The following is a 20,160-nucleotide window of genomic DNA, read 5'->3' as shown; positions in this document are numbered from 1 at the left end:
TACATGGATAGTATTATACACATTAACAAATTACTCAGTTCCCTTGCAATTTACAATGGTAGTGACTCTGATGATAGTGAACTAGTTCATGTGATGTATCAGATGAGTGATGAATTTAATGGTTTCTGTGATGAATAGAAAAAATAAAAATAAAAATTTTTTTTGGATATCTTGAAATAAAAAATTTCTTTACTTAATTTGTAAAAAAGAAAGGATTCCAAAGTTCAGAGAACAGACAAGGTTCAAATCAGCTAATTCAATCGATTCTTAAAGTCTAGATGTTTAAGAATTATATCGACGGCCTAGTTCAGAAAGGCAAATAAAAATTCTGCGTATTAAAGATTCACTTTGGTTCACATTCGGATCCATTACAGTAGTGAGCGTATAAGCAGTTTTTGCTGTTTTGAAATATGTATAATCATTTTCCACTTATGGCTTGCATAACTCACAAATGAAATTTTCTGAATTGTTGACTTTTTGAATTGGGCCTTCGATATAAAGTTTGTGACAAATTTCCCGGCTTTTTTTTTTTCTCACCGGTAAAAATCGCGATTGTGACATTTTTTTTTTCTAATCGTAATCAGCATAGAACTGACGCTTAATATTACTTCATTTCTTACGTGCGCAGATATGACAGACAAAAAACGCCCTCTCCCCTTTTCTCGGTCATTGGCGACAGCCGTTTCGGTGATAATTCCCGAATTATATTCCGCCGATGTTTGGAAACCTCGCATATGGCAACCCGCCACCGCCGTATTTCGCGTAGTATGGTGGAAAAAGGTTTCGGTCATGCATAGGTGGTTTGATGCCTGCCGCAGAACGAGGAGTACGTACGCCACTGCTAGAAGACGGGTTTATTATTTTTTTTTATTGCATTATTTCGTAAAGGAAGGAAAAGCTTCTTCTCCTCTGTGGATGTTCATAACATAGTAGTTAAGCAGTCATAAATAAAATGCTGCTGCTTGCTTGTGTGTGTTGCATGTGAATTTCTGTGGGTCCGTAGTGATGATATGGTTACCCTTGGTGGAATAGCATGGCCCGGTCTCTCGGTAGGCTGTTTGGCCGGGCCGACAAATACAGTATTCGTCGGGCCGAAGTCGGGTTGGACGTGCTACAGGTAGATCTGTTTTGTTTTTCTTTTTTTAATTTTTCAGTTTTTAAATAGCACGTTCGCCTGCTTCGTGGCATGATTGAAACGAGGGCGTGTTCGAGTATCGGAATATTCACGAGAATTAGTTTTATTTGCATAAAAATTGACAAATGGTAATAGTAGACTAACTCACATAAAAGAGGACTATCGAAAGAACTTACATTTATTGTTGCAAAACAAAACCAGCATGAAGGATTTTGATTACTTAAATTTTTCTTATTTAATGTTGAATATGATGTAGAATATCTGTGCAAATATTCCACAATCTTATCATTAGATGGAAAAGCAGTAGAATTTTCTCAGATTTTTCGTTTTTCTTGTTAGGTTTCAGATTTTAAAACAAAACGATTACATATTAAATCTCTATGAGGAAAGCGTTATGAATTTGGTTGTATGAGAAAATAAATGCAGAATCAATCATGTTTTTATTTTCTAACTGCATCACTTTTTCTCAAGAACATCAGTTGAATGAATTAAACAGATTCGTTAGACTGATTAAGTTGGATTTTTTTTTTTTTTTTCCTTTGCTTGGAAATTCAAATATCTTTGAAGAAAGATGCTAATTAATTTTCTAAAAAGAAAAATAGAATTTTTCAAGACTGTGGGATTTTATACAAGTTCCAGTTAAAGTTTTGTGTTATATTGTGTCTGTGAATGTTATTCAAATTGTATCCATGCTTTGGTTTTTTCTGTATATTACTCATTTTCTATGCCCTGTGAAGATGAGCTGTTTTTTTTATTTATCAAAATCTCTAATGATAGTGATCTCAGCTGAGCAGGGAGATAAATTCTCTTTTGTGCGCTCTCCATTTACTCTATATGATAAGAAACATATGCATGATGCAATAAGATTATCTTTTTCTGCTGATAGGAAGAAAAGCTGTAATATATTTTTTGTCCTGATCACTCTAAAAACAAATGACATCCTGTTTTTTTTTTTCCATTATTCTAGAATACTTTTATCTTCAAATTTTTAAAGGCATTAATGGATAGATCGTGTTTAATCATTCTGACTGATATATCTCATTTCTTTTGAAGAATCAAAAAAATTTTTTTTATCAAATTCGTTTTTATACATATTTTTTCAAGTTGAGATTCAGTACTGAAAATATTTGGAATTTATTTCAGATCATTATGAATAAATATGTATTTCTGGTGATTTGTTAAATTGTTTTTTGTTAAATTTGATTGTGCTAAATCTGGGCTTGAAAAATCGAAACAAAATCTAGGTGCCAGCCAAATTTTTCAGAAGTCAATCATTTTTTTTGTTGATAAGGAAAACGGTCCAAAAAAACTTTTCACTACTACTTTTGCAGGACTTATTGACTCCTTCTCATGTTAGTATTCATGCTGACATAAATTTTGAAAAAAAAATTTTACTCAAATGCCATTCAATAATCACAGACAAAAAATTTTAAGTGCCAGCACTAATTTTTGGTTGCCATGATGATCTGGTGCCTGGGATTCGTCAGGTCCGGTGCTAAATAAAAGAGAACAGTTTTAAAGGCAGATCATACCTACAAGATATACTGAGAAACTGGCTATTTATATAGGGATACACTGATTTTTAAAAAAATTTCCTCTCCGCCACTACAGGGGCACGAACCCCCTATGAAGCAAAGTGCATGTCATAATACATGAAAACCAGGACTTGGCTAATCAAAAAAAAAACTAGGCACTAGTCAAAATTTTTAAGAGCCAGTCACCTTTTTCCTCACAAAAAAATTTTCAAACTTTTTTCTAGCTTTTCTAGGACTTTTTGAAACTTTTTTATGTTGGTAGTCGTGCTAACATCTCAAAATTTTTTAGTTGTCTTCCTCAGTCTTCAATTTAATAAACATAAAGAAAATTTTGGATGTCAATACCAATTTTTTTAGTCACTGTGACGAGCTGGTGCCTGGGATTTGTTAAGCCCTGATGAAAACAATAAGTGCTAAAGCAACGTATTTTTTCAAATTCAGGGTAAAATTTCATGAGTAAGTTGATATAAAAGAACAAGTTATTAGCTGCACATTTTAAATTTTTAATAGTGGAATTTGTTTCACGATGGCATTCAAGCAATATTGATGTATATGCTTTTTATTTTTAAATTTTAGCCCTCATCTGCCATTGTAAGGATACGTAACTTAAAGAGCTCGAGGGATGATGGTATACTTTTTCCAGACGATTGCCTCAGTGATGTGGTGGATGACAGAGAACAGGTTTGTCTGCAAATCAAAATTTTCTTTCTTAATCACTTTTAATTTTTTTCTATTTCATCTGTGGTAGAGTGTTAGAATAACTGTTTAATTGAGCATTTCTTCTGAAGGAATTTAAGGAACTTAAAAAAAGGGGGAATCTGTATAATAGTAAATATTTATGATAATGTACAGTGCAGGGTTTCAGCTACAGTCGTATTTTTCACAAAATGAGAAAGAAAATCTTAGAATGTGAAAAAAGTGGTAGCTACTTTCGCAAAAATGTGTACAGGATGTTAGCAATGAGTAGACATCCAACCATCAATTATTACATTAGCTTTGTAGTATTTTGCTAAAACTTTTCTCCCTATTTTCGCTTTTTTCCAAAAGGAATTTTTTATCTAGCTCAAACCCTGGTACAGTGAGTGATACCTGGACTAATGAAGATAGTAGAAAAAGATTTTGGCATCAAAATAAATACAAAGAAAATAAAAATCGTGATTTTTAAGGAAAGAGAAGGAAATAATTTTACTTTAGAAAATAAAATATTTGAAATAGTGGATAAATTCAGTTCACATCAATAGTGGATGAATTCATATACCTAGGAAGATAAATAACAAATGATGGAAGAAGTATTATGAAAGTAAGAAGGATAATTCAGCTTGCTAAAGAATATGGCCCATTCCTTATATATCCACACAAATGGAAATGCCACTGAACAGACATGTGCCTGCAGTATGGTGGGGTACTCCAGTTCACTATGTCACAGAGTGCAAATTTACAAAGCATTTACACATGTACAAATAGTCTGAAAGCAATAGAAAACAATGGTTCACTCAAATAAAAACAAAAACACAGCAGCAAGGATTACAAGCCTTGTCAAATATATATATACACACCAACGAAAAACAAAAAATCTGTACACCAGATTTTTAAAATAATGTTTTAAGTTTTACAAAAATATATGGGGGGGGGGGGAACAGAAATACATAAAAACAACAGTAAAAACCATATCCACATGAGTGCCGTTACTAATACATAACTATTACATGTACAAAATATAGCATGTATTAATGGGAACCGAACAAGAATTTTTATGACATTCCTGTAACAATGATGTACATGTGATAACCACAAGTGTCCTCCATTCCGCTCTTTTATCGGGGGTGCTAGGTGGGAGGACATAAATGGTTTCATAATAACCATTACATGTTTTTATTTTATATATTCTTTTTTCTTTAATAAATATAACCAGCCAAAGTGAGTCAACCAAAACAACAAGACTGAAGATAATTCTTAGCTAAGGCTCTCTCCCGACAATCCCCCATTTAAACTAATCCCACATTGCTCACCAAAATAGGTTTAGAGCGAGACGACTCGGCCTGTCAGTTATATATATGTGTATTGCTCTTTCCTCTATTCAAGTTCTTCATGTCCACAACACACATGTCATATTCTCGTAGTATTCATGTTGCTCACCGAATAAGGTGCTAAGTGAGATAGCATGGGTGATCCCTAATTGTATATATTCCCCCACACAATATTTCTATTTTGTATATTTTCATCAAATCCACCGGAGCGAGTGAACTCAACCCAGTAAAACTGAGGCTGGCTTCTAGTCTGCAAGTTATCAAACCCATTTGCTCACCAATATGGTGTTAAGCGAGATGTCTCGCTCCAATAGATATTTTATATTTCACAATAAGATTCTCGTTTCAGCGTCTTTTTTTTTTTATCCTGCATATATAATATGACAAGTGTAAGATAACAGATGAGATGGCTTAGGGGCCCCCCTGCAATTGCTTTTAAAATATACCTCCATCCTAATATGTGTACATTTGTCTGTAATCATCGCAAAATTTGTTAATCGCGAGAGTACCCAATTGTCATAGGAAAATATGCTATAAAAATCTTGTACGTTATGTTTTTTTTTTTTTTTTTTTTTTTTTGACACAAAGTGTTCCGGACTCTGCCACGAAGCTTGGCTGTAAGAGATCTCGGCAATGAGATAAGTCCCATGTCAAAGTTCTGGCATTCATTCAGCTTGCTAAAGATTCCTTTAGGAAATTTAAGGAATTCTTATATATATATATATGGAACAACCTAAACACGAAACTAAAACGAGACTTTTTAGATGCTGTGTATGGCCTGTCCTACTGTGTACATGTAAAACCTGGACATGGAACAAGAAAATCAAAAAGAAGATCAATGCATTTGATGTTTGGTGCTACAGAAGAATGTTAAAAATAAAGTGGACTGACAAAATTACCAAAGAAGTTAGGAGAACTGGAAATCTCGACAGTCTAATAAGAAATGCTGCAGTGAGAAAGTGGAGGTATGCTGGACACATCCTAAGAGGGTCTGCAGGATAGGACATGGCACTCATATTAGAAGGTTACATGAGATGATACAAGAGAGGAAGACCAAGAAGAATGTAGACAGATAATGTGAAGGAGTGGAGTGAACAACAGTATAGTTTGTTAAAGAGGCTAGCTCAAGATTGAGTAGGATGGAGAGCCATGATTGCCAACCTTTGAATTGAAATGGCACCTTATGATGATGCCTAGACTGGTGAAGATAGTTCAATCCAGAATCACATTTGCTTACATGGAGAACTATTTCTTACACGCTCTGTTGAAAAATATTTTAACTTGTACCCCACTCAAAATTTTAAGATAACCATTACATACACGTCAGCACATCATGAAAAAAAAGTTGACTCAAGTCCAAGAGATGAATAACTTCGCAGCGAGATGAAGAATTGATAAGAAAAAATTAAAAATACACTTTTTTTTAAACCAGGGTACAGAACTCAGTTGAATCGCTTATTTCAGAAACCCCATAAGTGCAGAATTTCTAATTTTGAGATAATCAAGAAAAACTTTCTAACTTGACTAAAAGCATATGTTTTTTACTAAAAAGTTTGTGAATATGAAGGACAGTTCTATACATAAAATGGAAATGTGATATATTCATTAAGGTTAAGGGGAGAATTAAAGTCCAGCCTCTGCAGTTATCAGATTTCTGCAATAAAAACAACACTGTTTTATCATTTTTATGATATTTATATAAGTTCAGTTAGGGGTAAAAATCAACAAAACTGACTTTTTAATAACATTGAATTTTAATTTGCTCCATTACAGATATTTTGTAGAAATAAAATAATCATATGTAATATCTGATTCGCCATTGTGCATAGTCAGAATCTTCCCAGATGTCAGCCGACTCAATCATTTGTAGAATTTGGCATAACCTGTGGTGTATTCATCAAGCTTTTGCAGATTATCAGTTTTTTTCTTGTTATGATTGGGATTTTTCCAGCAGGGTAGGCTTTCGTAGTTGGTGGTTCAAGAGGGAGGGTGGTCTTTCTCAAACAAAATGTTGACGTAGTCAAGCTATTAATGAATGTCTTGACTTTGTCTTTAGCCATAGTTTACCTGGAAAAGTTGGTGTTAGTACATAGATATTTTAAATGTGATTCTTTTTTTTTCTTTTGAATGCTCCTTCCTGACATTTAATCAGAGTTGACAGTTTTCTTGTATGAGCATGGCCACCAGTTTTCAAATATGCTTATCTTGTATGTTTTTTCTTTCCACACATTGAGTAGAAAATTACTCAAAATTTCACTCTCAGAACTACTTTGGTGCCAAGTCTTAAACACTTGGCGGAACATTTGTAATTGATTTTGATTTTGTTAGGAACAGTGTTTTGAGTGATTGTCTTGCTTTTGTAAGTGGGGGGGGGGGGTGGCATAGCCCAGGTCGATAAGATACTCGCCTCAAGTACCAAATGATGTTTAGAGGTATCGTGAGTTTGATACCCGGTTCGTCCTTGTCTGAAAACTTTCCTGACACGAATGACCGCAGAGAAAATTTCTACTGCGGGGAACCCCCATCAAGGGGGTTAGTGCACAAACCTCTCGATGAGTATAAAACAAGCCTGCCATTGTGTAATTAGCTCTCGTGTGCAGAAAATGACCTTGGTGCGACAAAAATGATCAAACAAAATGGGGGTATAAAAAAAAATTTCATTGGGTTTCTGCACCAAACGAAGCATCTATCAAAAAAAAAAATCAACTACAAAAAACCAGTATTAACTCTATTTCAAATTTTTTGTCAGTTATGGGGTTTCTGAAATAAACGATTCAGTTGAGATCGTAGGTTTTTCCCTATGTGATATGGTCAACTCATTTTTTTGTTTTATATCTTTGTCGTGTTGATTGAAAAAAGATAGGCTCCCAACTGTTCATTTTGGTACAGTCTTACCTTGTGCACTGAAAAAAAAATGTCAACCAAAAAATCCAAAAAAATTCCTGAGGAAACTTTTTACCTTCTAATGGATTAAATATAGTCATATACTCATGGGGTGAAAAAAACTAAAATTATCCATATTAAGAGATAGGCAAATATATATCAAATCTGACGAGGCATTTTGCCTCTTTTAGCACTTAATTTGATATTAATGGTTGATAATTGCAACATGTTCCATCCATTTTGGTAGATTATTTTCAACATGGACAAGCACTGATACAATTTGTACAATTTTTTTGTCAATTACATTTTTATTTTTTTATTTATTTCTTTTTTTTTATGAATTTTATGGGAACAACAAATTTCTAATTTGTCTCTGTTTTGCTAGAGCACGAGTTGCATTCGTAATTCGTTGCAAAAATAATAGATGTATATGAACTGAAACTGGGTAAAGTGAAAATTTTAAATTACAAAAAAAAAAAAAAAAAATAGCCAGGAGAAGGACATTTAATAAAAATACTCGCTTCTTTTTTCTTGAATAAATCTAGTTTGGGAATTAATTTACAATTCTAATTGATTTAAAAGGAAGTTCAAGGGATGGGGCTACATTCTTCTTAACCTTGTCAATACAAAATTTGAAAGGTGGCAACTGGTGTTGTAGGACTTGGACCAATGTTTTCCAAACATCAGGGGGGGGGGGGGACGCTGTGAAAAATTTTCATTTGACTATAAACTATTGATAAAAATATTTAAAATTATGAAAAGATGAAATATGAAAGTATACAGGTCCCAAATATATATTACTGAAAAATATATATATTGTTTTAAGATGAAAAGTTATCATTTTGAAATTTGAAAAATGGACCAGGACAACCAGGAGAAAGACGTGTATTAAAGAATGAAAATTTGTTCAAGCAAATTTTAAAAATCTATTGATGAAAAAATTAAAGACAGTGGCAACTTTTCAGAAACTGGATTATGAATAGAAAGAGACAAAAAACATTAAATACAATATATTTAATGTAAACTGCTGGGGACACAATTTAGGCCAATTTCATGAGAATGACCCAAATACAATCAACGCTCAATATAACAACCCCCTTCTCGTCTGGTTAAAAACAGATTTTATATTGGGAGGGTCATTGTATCTAAAGTAAAGCATATAGGCTAGTCTTTATATGAAAACCTCAGTCCCCAGCAGTCTGAGTGGTCCCTGGTTACAGCAGCGACCAGCAAGACAGGCTGCTAAGAATTTCTGGGTTAGACCTGGCTGCCATAAGATGATCTTGGCCATGTATAATGGACGGTCTCTTTCTTCAGAAAATCGTTTGCAGGAGTTGGAAGAACTTGAAAGAATAAATTGGGACATCCTTGGCATCTGGGAAGTAAGAAGAAAAAGGGAGGAGAAAATTCAACTTGCCAGTAGACATGTATTTTACTACAGAAGAACATATAATGGAAGAACTAATGGAGTAAGATTGATTTCTCATTCATAAGAAATTGAAAAATCACATTGTTGAGTTGGATAGTACATCTGATAGTTTCAGAGTTGATTATACAAGTATCAAACAGATATCGGATACAGATTATACAAGTCTATGCACCAACAACAAGCTATTCTGGGAAAGAAGTAGACTTTTATGAAGAATTAAACGAGATGAATAGTAAAGGAAACCATCATATATCAAAATAGTAATGGGTGACTTCAGTGCTAGAATTGGAGAGAGAAGAAATGGTGAAAGCTCAGTTGGAAGTCCTGGTTACTGTGTACGAAACAAGAGAGGAAACAGACTCGTCGAATTTGCAGAGAGTGAACAGTTATGCATCATGAATTTGTTCTTTAAGAAGAAACCTTAAAGAAAGTGGACCTGGAGAAGCCCAACTGGAACAACAAGTGAGATCGACTACATCCTATATATATCTAATAAGAAGCATATGATCCAAGACTGCAGTGTTCTCAACAAATTAAATAAAGAAAGCGACTGGTGAGATGTAGAATAAGGCTTAACACTAGAATGGAAAGAGCAAAACTTAATATAAAAACTTTCATCGATATGGTAAAGCTTCAAGAACATCGATATAAATTCCAGTTAGAGCTGAAGAACCAATTTGATTTACTGTATAAGGTGTATAACACCATTGAAGATGGACAAGATGTCACCACGATGAACAGAACTTTAACCACTACCTTAAAAGAAGTCACTAGAAAAGAAATCAAACCGGTGGAGAAAATAACAAAAGAAACGAAAACTGATGAAAGACTGGAAAAAATTTCAGATTAAGAAGAATGACCCTAAATCAAAAATGAAATATGCAGAACTTTGTAAAACAGTACGAAAGCAGATTACAGAAGATGTAAGGAAGTTTAATTGTGATATTTACAATATATTTACAATATCACAAGCATTGGAAGATAATACGAGCTTAAAATCAACGAAACAAAAACTGTGTTGGGAGAAAGGAAATTTTTGCACTAAAAAGGAAAGATGGAAATGAAATTATTAGTATTGTTGAGGAATTCTTATAAATACTCTATACAAATTTGAAGAACAGGATCAGAACAGTTGAAAGGGAGCAGGAAGAAAAGAAAATGAAGCAGAATTTGTAGAAGTAGCACCTGTGCTGAAAGAAGTCTACAAGGCTATAAGATATATGAATTTAGTACAATGGATCACATCCAAACAGGGAACTCAGAGAGACACAAGGAATATGAATTACCATTGTATATGGCTTTCATTGATTTTGAGGAAGCGTTTGACTCTGTCTTTACATCTGCTACTGTTAAAGCTCTAGATGCAATTAGGGTAGAGAAGACTTACATCGCATGGTATCATCAAGAAAATATATGACAAAGTAACTGCAATGACTTGTTTGGATGAAGGAAAAGCAAAGGTTAAACTTGGGAAAGGAGTCAGACGGTGATACTATCTCACCAAAACTCTTTACCGCTGTTTTAGAAGTATTCAAAAAACTGGATTGGGATGAGAAAGGAATTTAAAAAAATTGAGAATTTCTCAACCATTTGCGTTTTGTCAACGACATTATTATTATCAGCAGTAATCCAGATGAACTAACAGAAATGATACAAGAACTTGTGAAGGCAAGTATTCAGGTGGGTTTGAAATTAATCTGCAAAAGACAAAAGTTAAGTTCAACTCCTTTACATTGAAGAAGACAATCTTGTTCAACAACACAGAGATAGAAGTAGAAAGTTATGTACACCTGCACAAGAAATTACCATGGACAATGGAATCATTATAATGAAATAAACAGGAGGATCAGGATTGGATGGAGCACTTCTGAAGAGTCACATGCCATTATGCCGGAAAAGAAAAGTGTTTAACCAGTGTGTGTTACCAGCGCTAACTTATGGAGCTGAAACATGAATACTTACAAGCAAGACGATACAAAGGCTACAGACAACACAAAGGAGCATGGAAAGATGTATGCTAGGCATCACAAGGAGAGACAGAAAACAAATCACTTGGATAAGGAACCATACAAAGGTATATGATATCGTGGAAAGAATTAACCTTCTTAAATGGAAATAGGCTGGACATATTGCAAGAAGACAGGACAACAGTAATTTTACCTGATTTCTGGTATACAAAATCACTGCATAGGTAACATGTTGGCCGCCCCTAAACTAAAACATTTGTTAGCCAAAAAACTTGTAAGTCAAGGTGTTCGTTAGCCCAGGTATCACTATTGCTTATTGTGCATACATTTTTGAATTGTTGCTCTTTTACTTTCTGTTTTTACTATTACAGATAATAGCTGATTATGAAGAAAATGATGTGTTATCTGGACATTATAACTGCGGAGATGGGACCAGCACAAGTTCAGTTTGCACGGGTAGTCCTGATTTATTCAGCGTAGAAGTTAGTTCTCATGGTAGTGTACAATATGCTCACAGTGATGTTGAAATAGCTGAAGATTCTGGCTCTGCTGGTAATTTCTTTATTTCTCATGAAAACAGTCATAGAAATGAGTTGAATTCCTTTTCATCACCTGTAAGATTATCAATTTTTTTTTCCTTCATAATGTTGTGAACATTTTCTTTTTCTTACTAGGTGGAGCGCCGTTGCAGGTTCGACGGGGCAGTGAACCAGCTTTGAATAATCTTTGTCCATCATCACCAACCACTGATCCTAGCAAGAGATGGTCTACTGCTGTGGTTATAAACCAGTGCTCGCAGAACAAAGAGGTTTGTTAATTGTTTTTGCAGTTACCATTCTCTGTGAAGTTGATAATTATAGGACTAAGAATCTGCAAAATGAAAAAGATAGCGTCAGTTAATTCATATTCAGTCAGTCAGTTCAATATGTAATGAAGGTGCTAAAATGAAAAAGTTTTCTTCTCAATAGTTCAGCCGAGCTGCTTAATGCATGGCCTATAAGTTGTCGATGTTTCCTCATATTTTATGTATGCTTACAATATTATACAGGCTGTCCCAAATTGCTCACAGCAGATATCTCTGCAACAGTTGACTTTAGAAACATATTTTCAGTTACAAAAATTTTTCAAATGACATTTACTCACATTTACAGTTACTTAAAATTTATTTGAGGGGGTCATATACATAAAAAAAAATAAGGAAATTAACTTTTTACAGTCCCAGTTATCTTAAACTTCCAATCATTGAAATGTAGGTCTCACTCTGAAAAGTCATTTGCAGAGAAATTTCATATTTTTTTAAATGCAACATTAATACAAATACAACGCCACAACAGGCAAAATGCCCAACGAGGTGGCTGAGAATAGCGTTGAGAAGAGGACTTATAGCTGTCAGCTGCGAAATTCTCAGCACAAAGAGCAAATGTTTTAGCAGAATGTTGACTTTCCTTTCGCAGCTTCCACCCATTGTTTAAGAACCTCTGGGTTTCGAAGAGGGAAACCTTTATTTAAAAAAAAAGTGTATCCATTACCAGGCTTCAAGAAAGCAATAGAATCAATCATTGTTCATAATAGTAGCTTAACAATGATAACACTGGTAAACAAGGTTTTTGTTTCTTGGATGCTGAGTGCTGTTTCTTACGTATTTTTTGATGCTGATTCTGAATCCGTCGTCAGAAATCAAATAAATTATCGTATTAAATCATCGTATTAAATATGTAAAATCAATATCTTGGCAACTTATCACTGCATTGGCAAGTTTTCATTAAAGGTTGTCACTTTTAGGGACTGTACACAAACAGAATGAACTCAATCATTTTTTTTTATTCACAATAAATAATTTTGATTATTAGAGAATTTTTACAACTTTGGATTTAATTTGTGTTTCATGATTTGTGAACCACACCCTGAATCATTGGCGATAAATACTTAAAACTTCAAAGTCAAATAAATATAGTATTTGAAATATGTAATTTTTTGTAAATGACTTCTCAAAGCCACATTTACATTTCCTTGATTGGAAGATTTAGCACACAGGGTCTATAGAAAAAGTTAATTTACTACTTTGAAATATATATTCTTCCCTTGGAAAATTTGAGACATTTTATGTAATCGTACATCATTTGAAAACTTTTTGCAATTGAAAATATCTTTCTAACATTAATAGTGTTGCAGAGATATCTGTTGTGCAAACACTTTGGGACAGCCTGTATAATACTTGATTGACATACTTTTTAAAACTTCTATGTTTGCATCATCAACCTGATGAAATATTGATAAAAACTTAAGATTAATTTTCATGCTTGAAGGCTATTTTATATTTTAATCAATCCTCAGCACTAGTGTCATCAAGAGTATTTGTAAAAACTTGAACAAAAAATAGTTGTTTTGTTTTTGAGTCTCAAGTTGTATTTGAGCCAGGTGTCTTCAATTGTTGACACAACTTGGGCCATTTCATTGAGGCCTACTGATCATTTATCTATACTACATACATGCTGCACATACCCATGCATTTAATTTACACGTCAATTTAAACTATAACTCTGAATAGCTTGGCTAGCTCTGCATTTACCAGAATTGGTTGGTCAGTTGTAGGACTGGCAGTTAATTAGATGTGTTCCTTGGGATAGAAGAATCTGGTTGGTTCAGAATGCATTTGATAATAATTATTAGTGGTTATATAAATGTCTTATTGTTGTGTAATTCTAATCAGATGGAAAGATTTTTTGAGCTAAAGGGTTGTAGATGGTATGAGTTTATTCTTGACCATACACCCCCCCCCCCCCCAACTCTAGCAGTTTGCATCATTGTATGATCAGGGATTCTCGTTGCTGCTTTGTATTTCATATTTTAGAATTCCATATCACAGTGGTTCCCAACCTTTTGAAGAGCAACCCCCAACCTTCCCACAAAATTTATCGGGACCCCTCCCCCCACCTTCCCACATAGGTTGACCATATGCCGGGACATCCTGATTTTTTGCTGGTAAATGTGATATCCCAAAAGCAATTTTCGGAATGCTTGTTTCAGTTTTAATTGGGCGATATTGACTTTTAGTGTGATGTGCTTAGTGTTTCTTATGCAAGATGGAAGTGTAGCAAGGTGTATGCTCCTAGATTTTCGTATACATACAGGGGAATAAGAAAGAACCATCCGATTTCAAAACGACTCAGCACTTGAAATCGATCATTAACAAAAATTGTTCGTAAAACGTAGACATCCCCCCCATATTCACATATATTACTTACCATTGTGTGTTTTTTAATTTTTAAGAAATATACAGTTTTGAAATTGGGTGATTCTCTGAGTCATTCTGTATAAGTATTAACTTGATTTATTGATTATTGACAAGTAGAATTTGAGAAAAAAATGCATTGTATGATACATGGTAATTAGCTCAGCTGAGTAAGGGCATTTTTTAGTTTTGCCATATTTTTGAAATAAAAATGAATTTCTTATTTGGACATTTTTATTTTTGAGAATTCCTCGCGACCCCCATAGTTCATTGACACAACCCACACTTTGAGAACCACTGCCATATAAAATTTCTCAAGTTTGGTACTTTTCATAGGTGAGTTCCTCTGGTGAGCTAGAATCTCCTCCAAATGAATCTTTACTTGTTAATGGTGATTCCAAAAGTCCTAGAAACTTCAGTCGCAGCTCAGGGAGATTATCAATACTTGGAAACAATCCAGAAACATATCGCTGGGTTCAAGCAGCTGATAGGCAGCTAGTAAAAGTAAGTTTTTGCACTTCAGACTTATTTTAGGAGATTGTTATTGTCGAAAAATTATTCTTGATCACTATATGTTAGTCCAAGCCACAGCATTGTCTTTATTTTTATGGAATAATATGGTAGATAGGCCTACAGGTTTTTGCTTCATAGATACCACATAGATGGATACCATTATTATACTTTTGACTTCTCTTTTTGTTGTCATAACTTTTTTCAACCCATTGGAAGAGTTTTTGAAAAGCGTTGAATTTAACGAGAGCGAGTTTTTCCCCTTTCATGGATTTAAAAGTTGAAGTTGTCAAAGTTTCCCCCTTTTAGATATCGTAAATGGTCGTTATATTTCTTTGATTTGACACTCTTTTTAAAGTTGAAATCAAACTAATTCGTTTTTCTTGTGTCAAAATAAAACTCTGCCACGAAGCTGGGCTGGAAGAGATCTCGGCAATGGGATAAGTCCAGTGGCAAAGTACTGACATACATTGTGTCAAAATAAAATGCTGTTTATGGCTTCTTTCAATTATAATTGAATTCCTTCACAGGATCTGAACGATAAACTGAGTATAGATCCATTGGTGGTATCAAACCGCTCTGGTGAACCAGATTCTGGCAGTGATGGATCCACCACTGGTGAAGAGAGGTACGTTATCAAATTATATTGTTTTGATTTTTTTCACTGTGAATTTGCATTATTTATTTATTTTATTTCAAATAATTACAAATAAAATAAAACAGCATTCACATCCAAGAACAAAACAACCAAGGAGACATTTGTCCCATACTGGTTGTTACAATAAAAATGTTTGTATATTGTAATGTTGTTTCGATATTTAAGAAGGGTAAAAAAGAAGCTGCGTCCAATTATCATCCAGTGAGTTTGATGAGCTCCCTCTCGAAAATTTTGGAGATTATCATCAAATGGCAGTTTGTAGTGGATAGAGGAGAATAATATATTGCTGGATAATCAGCATGGGTTCAGGAAGGGGAAGTCATGTGTAACTAACCTCCTTTTCTTCTATGATCATGTGACAAAGGCTTTGGGTAATGGCAAGAATGTAGATGTTATTTACCTTGATTTCCAGAAGGCATTCGATCAGGTCCAATATGGTAAACTCTTGAAGCGTTTACACGAGATTAGGATGGGGGGGGGGCAACTTGCTGAATTGAATAAAATCGTGGTTAAGAGATAGGTCGCAACGAGGTATGGTAAACGGGGAATTCTCTGGTTGGACAGATGTCACAAGTGAAGTTCCTCAAGGAAGTGTCCTTGGCCCCATACCTTTTTCACTTTTTATTGATAAACTCGATCAGGGCATCGATGGGATTGCTAACAAATTCGCAGATGACGTGAAGCTAATGGGGGTAATCGGGAATCAAAGCGATAGGGAGTTGCTCCAGAGCAACTTAAACAGGATTGCAGTATGGGCAAATGAATGGAGCATGACATTTAGCGTTGACAAGTGCATGGTCGCTCACTTTGGTTCAAACAACCCACGGTTCTCTTACGAGTTGAATGGTGTAACCATTTATCGCTATCCCAGATGCAACATGACCATATCCAGATATGGTCACCGATTTAGGAATTCTCATTGACAAGCTGCTTAGGTTTTCTGAACATTGTTCAGCAGTGGTCAAAAAATTGAATAGAATGCTTCGTTTGATTTTCAAAAAGCTCTCTTTGCGTTCTCCTAAAGTCATTCTTCCGCTTTTTCGAGGCTTAGTTTGTACTGGACTGGAGTATGCTGTAAGGTTGTGGAGACCATACCTACAGAGGGACATAGACGTGGTTGAAGGGGTGCAGAGAAGAGTTACCCATGTCCTTATTGACACGCAGAGATTGAGTTATGAAGAGAGACTTCATTTTTTAAATATGTTTACATTGGATAAGTGCAGGTGTCGGGGAGATATGATCGAAGTGTTCACAATTTTCAACGGGATGGATAAGATAGGCCATTAACTCTCAGTACACTGCCAATCGATTGCTTTAACAAGGGGACACCAGTATCGATTGCTTTAACAAGGGGACACCAGTATCGATTGCTTTAACAAGGGGACACCAGTATCGATTGCTTTAACAAGGGGACACCAGTATCGATTGCTTTAACAAGGAACACCAGTATCGATTGGTTTAACAAGGGGACACCAGTATCGATTGGTGTCGTTGTGGTGGTTGGGTGGTGATAGTGACAGACTTGCATCGCAAGGACGCGGGTTCGAGCCCCACCGTCACCACAGTGGTGGTCGGCTGAAGTTGGTTTTCTGTGGTTCCCAACTTCAAGGCGCAAATGCAAGCCGATCTCCCCGTTAAAAAGTCTCGCCACAGAGAGCAACAGTCCTACAAACAGTACAAATATTCAGTCATTACACTTCACTCCTGAGATATAGATGGCAGCACTAAAAAAATCATACACAACACTAGATAGGCACTCAGACTGTTAGGTACACATACTTACACTGCCGACAGACCAGACACGACCCAGGCTCCGTCCCACCCGGGATATAAGCCTTTTACCCATGCGGGTTGGGTCGCGCTGGGGAGAATACTTACACTTCTGGCACAACTCACTAGGTAGTAAATTGCCCATGGCGATAGACCTGAGTTGTGCTCGGCTTGAAAAAAAAAGTATCGATTGGTAAGGGACAATGCAAGGTTATGGTGTCACGGGGGGGGGGGATTTTTCTCTAATAGGGTTGTCAATAAATGGAATAGCTTACCCCGGAGGTAGTAAATTGTAACACAATTGACACGTTTAAAAAGAAATACGATAAACATGTTAAGGTAATTCAAGAAGCTATCCATTCTTAGAATAAGACAACCATAATATTTTTTATCCATTTTGCCTGTTGTGGCATTGTATTTGTATATGTAAGTTTACTACAATAAGTTAGAATTCATGAGAAATAGATAAAAAAAACAAAAGTATAATAAAACAAAGAGTATAAATAATAAGAGTAAAAATTATGTACTATAAAGATAAGTGAAAAATGAAAAAAATAAAGCAAAAGAAAATAAGGGAAAGGAAAGAGAAAAATTTAAGTGAATTTAGTGTAATAAAAGGCCATGGCAAGATATATACAATTGAAGTGAATAATAAACATGTAACAGGGTTGAAGTTTCATGATGCTTATGAAATATAGGAACATGAATCGATGTATACAACAATAAAGTATATCCATGCAAAATGCACTACACACGCCCAATTGTCTAAGTTTTCTAAACAAAAAACAGGGTATGTTATTTGGCAACATTTATTTCTCTATTTAAGTCATATACCTACTGAGTTGATAAAGCAGAGAAAAAAAATTAAAATTATGTTTAAGAGAAAAAGTGTGAGAATGAGAAATTAAAAATTGATCGCAATATCTGGAATTTGAAATAGATAAAACTTTAGATTTTTTTAAGAAAATGCAGACAATTTTCTTAAGAATGTAGTTGCCTCTTTAATTTCAATGGGAAAGGTATTATAAAATGTTGGAATGAGAAAACTAAAATGTTTTTTGACTATAGTTTTGTGAACTAAAGGCAGTGAATAATTGGATTAAGGCGAGCGGATGTGCAGGATGAGTTTGAGGGTAAAGTGAATTGATTCTTATTGATTGTCATTACTTATCTATAAAAATATAAATAACGCAGAGGTAGGATCTGAAGTTGATGGAAGAGTGTTTGATAGTGTTATAATCAGATGTCTAAAGCCTGATAATTTTTGTTTTGTAGAGGCAAAATAGAAATAACATTAGATAAATAATCACTTCCCCAGACTGATAGACCATAAAGTAAATGAGAATGAAACATTGAGTAGTAGTAGGTTAGTAGAAAGGTTTTATTCATGATGGGTTGGAGATGATAAAACTTGTATAACATGAAATGCAATTTGGCTTGTAAATTGTTGATATGAGAAAGCCATTTTAAATTCTGGTCAATATGAATACCAAGGTATTTTATGGTAGTTGCTTGTTCAACACATTGACAGTTACATGAATTACAATTTGGCTCATGGAGTATTGTTATATTCAACGGGGGAATATTTACGTAAAGAGAAATTAATAAATTTACTTTTAGAGATGTTTATCTTGAGATTATTAATAATAAACGAGTTTTGAATTGTAATTAGATCGCTATTAATTGTTGTGATAAGTGGTTAATAATCTATTCCACAGTAGATAATGACAGATCATTGGCAAATGTGATAATTTTACCATTTATATTCTAAGATTACATAAGTCATTAATGAAGAAAATGAATAATAATGGGCCTAATACAAATCGTTGTGGGACTCCGCTGATATTATTTATAGAATTACTGAAATGAGCATTACATTTTACTCTTTGAGTTCTGTTAGTGAGATATGAGTGGAGAATGTTAAAACCTTGCCTCTGATACCACAAGAATGCAATTTATAGAACAGAACTCTGTGCTCGATGCTATCAAATGCTTTCCTAAAATCTGAGAAACTGCCTTTAGTTTTTTGAGATAAATTAATATTTTGGTACAGGGGCCGTTTAAGTATTACGTAAGCAAATTTGTAGCCATTTTTGACCCCCCCCCCCCCTCTTTTTGTTGTGTTTGGTTTTAGTAGAAATCCATTCTAATTTAAGGGAAAGAGTTATCTGTGGTTTAAGAAGGAGTAAATCCTAGGTTTGAGAATCATCTCAAAAACTTTAGAGTTGGAGGGTAAAATGGAAATAGGTCTATAGTTGTTGAAATCATTAGAATTTCCATTTTTTTAATAGGTATAACTATTTTCAATTTCAGAGATTCAGGAAATTCTCCCTTTTCAATATAACTGTTAGAGTTTCCAAAATTTGAAGAATGTTGATAGGAAAACTTGAGAATATTTTTTTGTAGTTATACCGTTGAAACAGGATGCAGAATTTGGAAGTGATTTTAATTATTTTTGATATTTCATATTGATCAGTAGGCACCAGAAAGATTTTTCATTAGTGTGTATATATTGTTTAAAATTATCATTTTGTGAGTGTCTGTTTTGAAATATTCACGAAATGGGTATTAAAGTTATTAGCTTGTAATTGGCAATTCGTTTCTGAGGGCATTATTTTATTTTTGTTCTCTGATCCAAGTAGTTTATTAATGAATTTCCCGCGTTTAGCTGATGTATTGCAGTTAGAAAATTTAGAAGTGTAAATATCTTTTTTTTGTTTTTTTTTTGTTAATTTTATTTGACTTTTGAAAAATTTTACATTTTTATAAGCTTGTTGAATCAATAAAAATAATTGCTTTGTTTCTTGTATGTTTCTATAAATATTATTATTATTATTATTATTTATAAATAAATATTTATAAAATATTTATTTTATAAATATTTTAATAAATAAATATAAAATATTTATTTTATAAATATTTTTGTTGAAACACAGCTATTAGAGAAGAAAAAAAATGAGATGTGAAAAAATTAGCATTTGTGAAAAAAAAGTGGATTTCCATAAATTTTTCAA

At 34.0% G+C, this 20,160-nt stretch overlaps 1 protein-coding gene across 4 annotated transcripts in view; it reads left to right on the top strand.

Moving 5' to 3' along the window:
• Positions 1 to 20,160, top strand: part of LOC149087771 (partitioning defective 3 homolog) — an 86,789-nt gene that overhangs the window by 35,733 nt on the left and 30,896 nt on the right. For 2 of the 4 annotated variants that reach the window (XM_089231679.1, XM_089231680.1), the window contains exons 2-6: positions 3,247 to 3,351; positions 11,348 to 11,528; positions 11,651 to 11,784; positions 14,545 to 14,712; positions 15,249 to 15,346. In XM_089231679.1, coding sequence (XP_089087805.1) covers positions 3,247 to 3,351; positions 11,348 to 11,528; positions 11,651 to 11,784; positions 14,545 to 14,712; positions 15,249 to 15,346 — 686 coding nt within the window. Of the gene's footprint in view, positions 1 to 760; positions 1,118 to 3,246; positions 3,352 to 11,347; positions 11,529 to 11,650; positions 11,785 to 14,544; positions 14,713 to 15,248; positions 15,347 to 20,160 lie in introns of those variants that run through there. The other 2 variants (XM_089231682.1, XM_089231681.1) reach the window with 2 other exon arrangements.

The sequence above is a fragment of the Pholcus phalangioides genome, unplaced genomic scaffold, assembly GCF_987345545.1.
Source record: "Pholcus phalangioides strain wild (caught in Gottingen) unplaced genomic scaffold, Ppha-v1.0 ptg000004l_1, whole genome shotgun sequence".
Classification (NCBI taxonomy): Eukaryota; Metazoa; Arthropoda; class Arachnida; order Araneae; family Pholcidae; genus Pholcus; species Pholcus phalangioides.
This window is presented reverse-complemented; position numbering and strand designations above follow the sequence as displayed.